At 43.8% G+C, this 9,252-nt stretch overlaps 1 protein-coding gene across 3 annotated transcripts in view; it reads right to left on the reverse strand.

The window, feature by feature from the left end:
* Positions 1-5,192: 5,192 nt before the first annotated feature.
* Positions 5,193-9,252, reverse strand: part of CIB2 (calcium and integrin binding family member 2) — a 116,892-nt gene continuing 112,832 nt past the window's right edge. For all 3 annotated transcript variants that reach the window (XM_006027214.3, XM_025208410.1, XM_025208411.1), the window contains one exon: positions 5,193-6,222. In XM_006027214.3, the coding sequence (XP_006027276.1) occupies positions 6,201-6,222 (22 nt within the window). In that variant the 3' untranslated portion in view covers positions 5,193-6,200. The remainder of the gene's footprint in view (positions 6,223-9,252) is intronic.

Raw genomic sequence — 9,252 nt, forward strand, 5'->3', positions numbered from 1 at the left:
CCCTGTATCAGGCTGGCCCCTGAAAGAGCGAGTGAATCAGTGATTGAATGTGTAACACTGTAGCAGCAGATAGCAATTAACACCTAAGGAAACCGCAGATCAACCAACGGAAGAAGACAATGTAACAACCGGGAAATCGCTAAACGTCACTGATCAAGGGCTAGAAGCCCTGGCCTGAGTTAATCAACGCCGGGGACCAAATTTGGGCTGAATATCTCCAAATCGACAACTCCCAGAGCCCTATCCTAAATTAATCAACGGACTCCCAAACCTGCACATACATGTGGACAACCCCTGGGGCTGACAAATGCCGTCCAGTAGCCACCAAGGGGGGGAAAGTCCCAAGAGGGTCAACGACCCCTGGATTGGGCAAACCTGAAAACTGGGGTGTCACCAAAGTCTGCCAAGGACAGATAAAAAGCAGTGAAAAGTGACCCTCGGGGGCGCCCTCTTGATCTCCAACTTGACCAGCACCCAACCTGTCCAGCCAGAAGGACCAGCCGGTGACCCCCTTCTGGAAGATAACACCACACTGAAAGAAGCCTCGACAGCAGACTCCAGCTCTTGTAGGATAGGTATACCTGACTCTTGTAGCTTGCTACTGTGTGTGTGTGTGTGTGTGTGTGTGTGTGTGTGTGTGTGTGTGTGTGTGTGGACCAGCCCCAAGGTTTATGATTTAACTTCATTACAGTGTTTCAATCCGCCTAATAAACCAGAATTTTAAGGATCCTGAGTTGGACATTTGTAGCCAACAAAATCTAATGAAGCTAAATGGTAGATAAAAATCAATGCACAAGATAATGCACATCTAAAGGAAAAAACTAAATTACATAGGGTGATGATGAGATCTGTATCACCATACGAATGAAAAAAGATGTTGTGGATCATCATAAGCAACTTAATGAAAATCTCAATTCAATGTGCATCAATGCTTAAAGCAAACAAGATACCAGGATTTATAAATAGGATAGAAAATACTGGAAACATTTTATTAGTCAATAGTTTGCCCTTACCTGGAGTAATATGTTTAATACTGGTCACTGTATTTGTTAATGTTATAGCATGTATAGTGGTGTCAGAGGCAGATAAGAATGATTAGAAGCATGGAAAGAAATCCTTTACAAGAAAAGATTGAAAAGACTAAGACCTTAGCTGAGTGGTGATAAATAAGATAGGATATAATACCCATGTACAAAACAATATGTTATACAGAGGAGAAAGAGTGGATGCTTAGATTTATCTTGCCATAATAAACGAAAAAGGGAAGGCGATTATTCTACAAAATTTCCCAGTACCATTTTCTTACATCTGCCTCCAAAGTACTGGTATGTGGTTCTGCTCAATGTCAGGAGACAGGTTATTATATTAAATGGATTACTGGTTTGACCAAGTGTGGCACTTATGGAACTACCTGTGGTATAGTGCCAGTTTAAGCAACAATGTTCTTCTTTTCATTTACAGTATAAATAGGCCACATAATGTAATAAATGTCAGAGAAATGGCAAATTATGTCCTTAAGAAAGGACAGGATATGATGTTATGATGCCACCCTGTGGTAGTGTGTCAGATGTTCTTCTAGCATGCAAAATAAAACAATGAGCCAACTCACAGGAAGTAGAAATTTGAGCTTGTGCCTATATACATGTCAGAAGTACATGTAGTTGCAATGCTGGCCTGGTAACATGCCAATGTGTGACTGTCAAGCAAAAGAAGCACACGTAGCAGCGAACAAAGAAAAGAGGGAGTGAAGAAGGGTAAACACTGAACCAAAAGGAACATCTGGTCTCCCCAATTAGGCCCAGAGCCTTATCTCAGTGTATTGGTGTAAATCTAAATTAATCCCACTGAGGTTAATGGGTTTACTGCAGACACTGCAAATAGACCACAGTGTAAGGGAGACAAGATTGTGGCCCATAGGCTGGTACAGGGGAGTCTTGTGTTACAGGATGCTTTTAAAGCCTGGTTAGGACCTGGTTTGTGACACTGTTTTAATAAGATACAATAAACAAGGCTTCTTTTTTCTGAAATAACTAGAGTAACTTAAGGGCTGGAGATTTATACACAGATATAAACCAAATTATGCCTCTCACCTCTATTTTAACTGGTGGCATAACATGAGATTTTCCTCCCGTCCTTTGCAGCATGCCCTTTACAGAACTTGTGTGTGGTTGAACAGGTCCACACATAAAGAATGTCTTTACATAAAGGAATGCCTGTATCTGTATTTCATTGGAGGGACACAATGATTTCTAAATCTTAAATCTCTCTTTCCATTTGAGTGTCTGCCTGAATAGTTCCTTCTGAATCAGTGAACCTGGGTTAACTGAATGCTTGCCATAGAATTAATGAACTTCTGCAAATAGTTTTACAGTAAAAAAAGACAGATGGCTTGTTAATTTTACCTCTTAAAATAATTTAAAACTGAAAAGCTGATGAGCTTCTCCACAGTTAGTTGTTCCTGCAATACCAAAAGCCTTCCAGCACCTAGACATTCAACTGAAGTCAATGGGGCAGCTGCAGATACCACTGTAAATCAGCCCCTAGCTCTGGACCACCTAGAACAATGTTTCTCAACCTGTGGGTCCTGACCCAAAAGTAGGCTGCAAGACTATATCAAAGGATCATGAACAAACTTTAAGAAATGAATCAACAAACTTTAAAAATGGATTCTCCTTTAAAGGAGAAAAATGTGGGAAACTGTGGATTTTCCCTTGTAGGCTGGCAGAATTCCAGCCTGCAAGGAACTGCTTGGGGCCCCCCACGTAGCCACACCAGGCCCCACACACTGGTGGCCTGGGGCCTGGGGTGGGCAACGGGTCGGGAGTGAGGGGTACCCAGGGAGCTGTTTTCTAATTGAACTATTTACTGGGTCAGGACTGACCATCGATGTTTACAAATGGGTCCTGGTACAAAAAAGGTTGAGAACCACTGACCTAGAAGATCTCATTGTCAGAATGCTATTTTCTGTCCATCTTCAGAATAACTTCCGTGCCTGGAGGAGTTGGAACCATATGGAAGTATTTGTCATCAAAAATATCACTTCCATCCTGTAAGTGTCTTTGGCTGTCATGTTTTCTCGAGTGGCATTTAAAACAGTTTTCCCCCAGTGCCGAGGACCTTAGATTTGTTATTGGGGAGGTGTGATGGAGGAGACAAAAAACAAACAAAAGATAAGCTGCATAACCTTGGATCTATATCACTTCCTCAGCACCCTGTAAGTGCACCCCCAGTGGTTGGTAGCATCAATCATTTCCACTAAAGCCCCCTGTTTTTTCCCCTCTGGACCTTGAGAACACTCAGGTATATGGGGCTGCTGGCTTGGCCTTCACTTCCTTGCTCCTATAGTACTCAGTTCAGACACGGCCCATAGAAATACAATTAATCCATTTCTCCAGAGCACTGGCGATGCATAGGGGGTGCATGTGGGTGCACATGTGCCCCCTGAGTGTGGTAGTGCACCCCCTGTGAAAAGGCACCAGCGACACTGCTGGTGGTGCCTGCGGGTGGTTGGTGCTCACCGCCTCCCTCACCTCCCCTCGCCATTGACACCACCAGCCTGTCTGTGGGTAGTGGCCGACTGCCTGTCAGTGCTGCCCCCCCTGCCGCCACCAACAGAGCTGTGGCCACCTGTGGGAGCTCCCTGCTTGCCGCCACCACACTCCTGCCACCAACAGTGCTGTGGTCACCTGCAGGAGCTTGCCGTGCCCCCCCAGCCTCTGGGGGCATGCGGCATTCATGCCCCAGAGCCTGCCTATGCATGGGTTAGGGAAGTCCAACAGAGGACTGAGGCTCAGCCACAGGGAAGGGGAGAAAAATCCAAGAGCAAATATAAAGGTAAAAATGCACAAAAGAAAAAAGGAGCCAGGAGAAAGAATGCCCATGTCAAAGGGAATTTACATAAGAATTTGCGATTGAATCCTCTGCATAATTCAATTTAAAATCTTGCAACCTGATATTTTGTAATTCTCACGTACTTTCCTAACATGTTTCCTTAATGCCCAATATGAACTGTTAGAATTATCCTATGGAGCTAACACAATCTATTTGACAAATGGTTGGGGCCTGATTCCCATTTCACTAGTTTTAAACACTCACGGGGCACCTGTACATGAACACTGAGGCTGCTTCGACGCACTGGAATTACAATGCCTCACAGCAGACTCGATTAAGTGCTCTAGCAGACTGCAGCATCACATGTATCAGCATCCCCGTGCTGAAAAATGGCGGTGGGGTCGCTTTAACTAAAGCCCATTCAACAAGCTTTAGTTAAAGTGCTCCCGCCACCATTTTTCAGTGTGGGGACGCTGATACATGTGATACTCCAGGCACTTTAATTATAGCGGCTCTCAGAGATGCTCTAATTAAGGCCCCTCCTTTTCCACCCTGCCTCCCAGAGCACATGTATAAACACCTATCGACTTTGGCAGATTTATACTTGACTTTCATCAATAATAAATGAGAGGAGGTTCCAGATATAGTTCCTTTCCCAGACTGGAAAACTGGGGAAGGAATAAAACATTACTTACTATAGTATCACTGACTAAATAAAATCATCATACAGTGGTTAATTCCTGGCACATTTTAAATCAAACACATTTTAATTCTGAAGTAGAATTTCGTATTCCCAAATCTGTCCTTAGCCTAACAGAAACCAGCCCCTTAGGCTCTGTATGTTCAAACTTCCACTGACACTTCATATGTACAAAGAATGGAGGACTGGTGTCAAATATAGGTTTTATCTTATTGGATGGTCATTTCTTTCCAAAAGCTGCTATGTAAAGTTGATGAGAAAGCTACATCTCAAACCTTTGCATTTCAGTATCTTAAGGTGCTGAAATACCTTCTAAATTCTGGCTCTGAGGCTCTAAAGTACTTTTTTTTTAAATGGAACTTAAGACTTATACTTGACAGTAAGTTATCGAGGAGGGTTTTTTTTAATTTTACACATGGAGTTTTTTAAAAGATCTTATTTATGTTAGTAAGCAACAGAAATTTCAATTTCAGATAGCCAGTTATTCCCTTAACAGTTTAAGGGTACAGTACAGTAGTTGGAAGAAAATACTAACTGGGAACACAATGGAATGTTCATACTGTAGCTCAGCACAAAAATCTTCAAAGCTGGATAAAATCAGTCAAAAGTTTTAATAGTGAGTGACTATGATACAGAAGCCATGTAAATGACAGAGCCCTTCTATTGACTGTTAGAACAGTTATATATGTATGATTGTCAGGCCCCAGTACCTAAACAATACTGGAATTTAAAACAAATGACAAAGCTGATTTCCAGGAGGGGAGGAGATAGAAATGCAGAGCTGCATTCATGCATTTTATGAGAACAATTGCATAGCTGGTTTAAAAAGAAAATGTCTTTTTCATGTCCTTGGTACTGGAGCTGTGCTTCTTGAGTTTCTTCATAGGGTTATAGGTGACAATATTCTGCTATCCAACATTATCAGCCCATCATATGAGAAAAGGCAAGATCTCCTTGGAGAACAGACATAGTTTAAAGTCTTTCTTAGGAAGAAATTAATCAAATATGTGGATGTTGTACAAAAGGCAAATACTTCAAGTTTCATAAGGATCTGATAATCCATAAAATATTGGTTGAAGGTTAAGCACCAAACCCAGCAACCTGCCATTTTGGAGATCCCAGTGGCAAACCTAATGTGCATTTGTCTTCAAAACCATAAACTTGATTTCAACTGCAACTTTTACACATCAAATTATTTCCATGCACGACCCCCAGCTGTGTAAGACAGTGGTGGAGACATCTCGTTATTTTAAGGCCAGTGCTTTCTTTCAATTAACAACCTTCGGAAAGTCAACATAGCTTATGTCTATTTTTCTTTCTTTTTTTGCTTTGAAGAACAATATTAAATTTTCATAAATATAAAAACTACAGGAAATACATTTAATAATATTCTGCTTGTTTAAAAAAACACAACCAGCCAGCCATCTTTTCTAGAATGCCATTGTTGGGCAACACTGGTGATAAAAACTGAGGCATCCCATTGATCTTGTAGATCAGACTTGTAGGTCTTGTGATGCTTCTTTCTCCCAGTAGGCCAAAATGATTTCAGTCCTTGTTGCTGAGTTCTAAGAAGCCATAATAGAGGCCAGAAGCCCCCAAGTGCCTGAGATTCAGAGAGGCAGGACTGATGTCAAGTCATTTCTGAAAACAGTGGTTCACACCCACATCCTCAGATTCTTATGTGGAAGGTACTGCAAGAGAAGAAGAAAATTCAAAAGTATCAACGTGTGTTGTTATGAACTGGGTATTCCTTACAGAGCTCATGGAGGATGGAAAGGGGTGACTTTGATCCCTGGTCAGTTTTGTCTTTTAGTTTAATAAAATTTCAAAAAGAAGATTAAAAAAAAACCCAACAAATATATGATAAGCTAGTAGCCAAATGAAAAGGAAAAATCACCTCCTGATCTTAGTGGCAAACTGTTCAAGCACTGAAGTGTAAGATATTTTTTACTCTTCTCTCAGCATAACTAACAACTAAACACTCGGGTACCAAAATGGTGAATCAAGATGGATGGATGTCCAGACTGAGTGACTATAATAAAATGTGTCTTGCATTTCCAAAGTTTCTGCCAGTTAAGGAAATAGTCTTTATATTTAAAATCAGAGATTTTGCTGGAAGCTTTTAATATCTCTCAAACATAGAAAGAAGAAATGTTTTAGTTTGAGTATCATAGTATTTGCCCTACTGAGCTTCTGTGTTAAGGAGGTCTTCTTCCTGATTTCAATCACTGTGTGGAGAATTCAGTAGTGTAGCTGAGGGGAGGATGACTGGGGCAGCAGCCCCAGGTGCCATCTTTGCTGAGCAGGACGCAAAAATAGCTGCTGCCTCAGCTGGAAGCTGGCCATGCTGCTGCTGGCAGCATAGCAGCTAGCACTGCCCCACGCACTACCACTCTGCCCAGGGCTCAGAGCTGCCCCATTATACTTCCAATGGAATTCACAGCATAAGCTAACAGATTCTCTGGAGATAAGCCAGTGGAGTCAAGTATGAATTTGACTGGTAATAGCTATACTCCTTCTTTGGGCTCCTTTTTAGCAAAGCATTTATATTCTTATGTCTCATTTTGTTTAAGCAAGTGCGTAAGTGCATAAGCATTTACTAAGAATACTATACTACAGCATCATACTTTTTTACTAGTAGGAGGATCTGTAGCAGAAGATTTGTAGGATGTTCTGTTGTCCCTCCCCTTTTGCAGGTCAGTCAAGAAACAATGAGCTAGATCCATCTCAGGTATAATTTCCCTGGAGTCAATGTAAGTACAGCAGGGAAGAATGTCCCTTGCTGACCTCTTTGCTTTTTACTGTTATGCATTTGGGATGGGAGGAATGTTCTAGCAGTTCTGCTGCATGCTGATAATTATTTATTTGTAGAAACCTCAGTTACTGACTTCCATTTGCCACTGAATAGAGCGGGTATTGCCTAACACAGATAGATGACATTACAAGATCTCAACTCAGCTTCCATTAAACAGTAGGCCCCTCACCAAAGCAAAAAGCTTACAAAGTTAATGATGATTTAACAGTTAGCCTGTAGAGCACAGCCTGTTACAACGTTCTATCTATATTAGAAAAGCTAATAAAGAGGTAGATGGGGGCCTTAGTTTTGTTTCTACCTCTCTTCAACAGGCGATAGGGGCCACAGACTATGTCAGCTAGTAGGTGAGACAACATTTTGAGAAGCAGAGCCAAACAACATAGGAGCTCCCGGTTCACTGCATTGTTCCCTCAACTCATATATATGCATCAGGGGAATGGCAGGAACAAAGCTGGTGGATCCAGTGCTGCTGGTGGCTCCAGGGCTGCAGCCTTTGTACTGTAGTAGCGTATTTACCTGAATCCAAGACGACTCTGTATTTAAGACGATCCCTGATAATTAGAGTTTATACATGGAAAATGTATCAATTTGTTATATAATGTAATTATTGGAGGGTTATCTTGAATTCACCCCCCCTCACCACTGCAATGGGAAAAGCAGTGGTAGGGGAGCAGTAAGTGGGGGAGGGGGCAGGTGGTAGGGATTGCGGTAGGGAGTTGTGCAGTCTGTTCCCTACCCCCATGTTGGCCTCTGCCACCTGTCCCCCTCACTACTTGTCCCTCCATGCCTGCACCCGCTAGCACCTGCCTTCTCCCTACCACCTGCCCCCTCCAGCCTGCAACAGCCTCTGTCCCTTCAGCCCCCCCACCACCTCTGCACCTCTGCCTGCTCCACGCTCACCTCATTGCCTTCTACTTAATTCCAAGACAAGGAGCCTTTTCCCCCATGGTAAATGGGGGAAAAAAACCCTCCTCTTGGATTCAAGTAAGTTACTCTGAAAACATAAGACACCAACATTTCAAAGGACTGTCATACTATTGTAGATCAATAGTCCTGAAAACTGGCTTTACAGGGCTCACTGAGAGTGGAAAGTTCCTCATAGGAAAAGTTCAAACTAAAAGTCTCAATGTACTATAATTTAGAAAGATGCATTTTCTAACAGTAATGCCATATTTTCCTTGTCTCTTGCAATCTAGCTAAGCAAATGCAGGGTAGTGATTAGGGATGCACTGACACAGATTTTTTTGTGCTGATACTGATGGCCAATTTTTAAGTAGCCATATTGGCTAATTCTGATCTGATTGCTGATATGTGGCGAGGAGCACAGCCTGGCAGTGTCTGGTGGGGAAGTCTGTTGTGGAGGAAGTGGACAGGGGAGGGAAGGGGCATAGGAGAGGAGGGCAAATCAAGGCCCCTGCAGTGCGGGAGGAAGGGAGGGAGGGAGGCAGTGGGGCTGGGGCAGGCACTGCACAGCCAGGGTGGGGTGTGGGGGAGGCAGCTCCCAATGCTGCGCACAGCCTGGGATGGCATGGGGGGCATGCCCCTGGATCTGCACATGGAGTGAGGGCGGCTGCCACTATGGGCCAGGGCTGAGCTCTTCCCAGTGGGGGACTGGGCCAGACTACGCTCAGGGTGGGTGGCGGCAGTGCTGGGAGGGGGCTGGCTGCAACCACCCCAAAATTTGTTGTAGTCCCCCTCTCAGTTCTGCCACTTCCTGCCCCAAGCCCAGCCCAGCCCAGCCCCCCACTAGGAAGAGCCCAGCCCCACCCCCGGGCTCCAGCCCGCAGTGGCAGCCTGCCCCGGCCCTGCACGCAGATCCAGGGGCACATGCCTCCCATGCCTCCCCCAGGGGTGCGTGCAGTGGCAGGGGGCACCCCCCCCCCCCCCCCCCCTCACAAGACCCTCA

The sequence above is a fragment of the Alligator sinensis genome, unplaced genomic scaffold, assembly GCF_000455745.1.
Source record: "Alligator sinensis unplaced genomic scaffold, ASM45574v1 scaffold954_1, whole genome shotgun sequence".
Taxonomy (NCBI): Eukaryota; Metazoa; Chordata; order Crocodylia; family Alligatoridae; genus Alligator; species Alligator sinensis.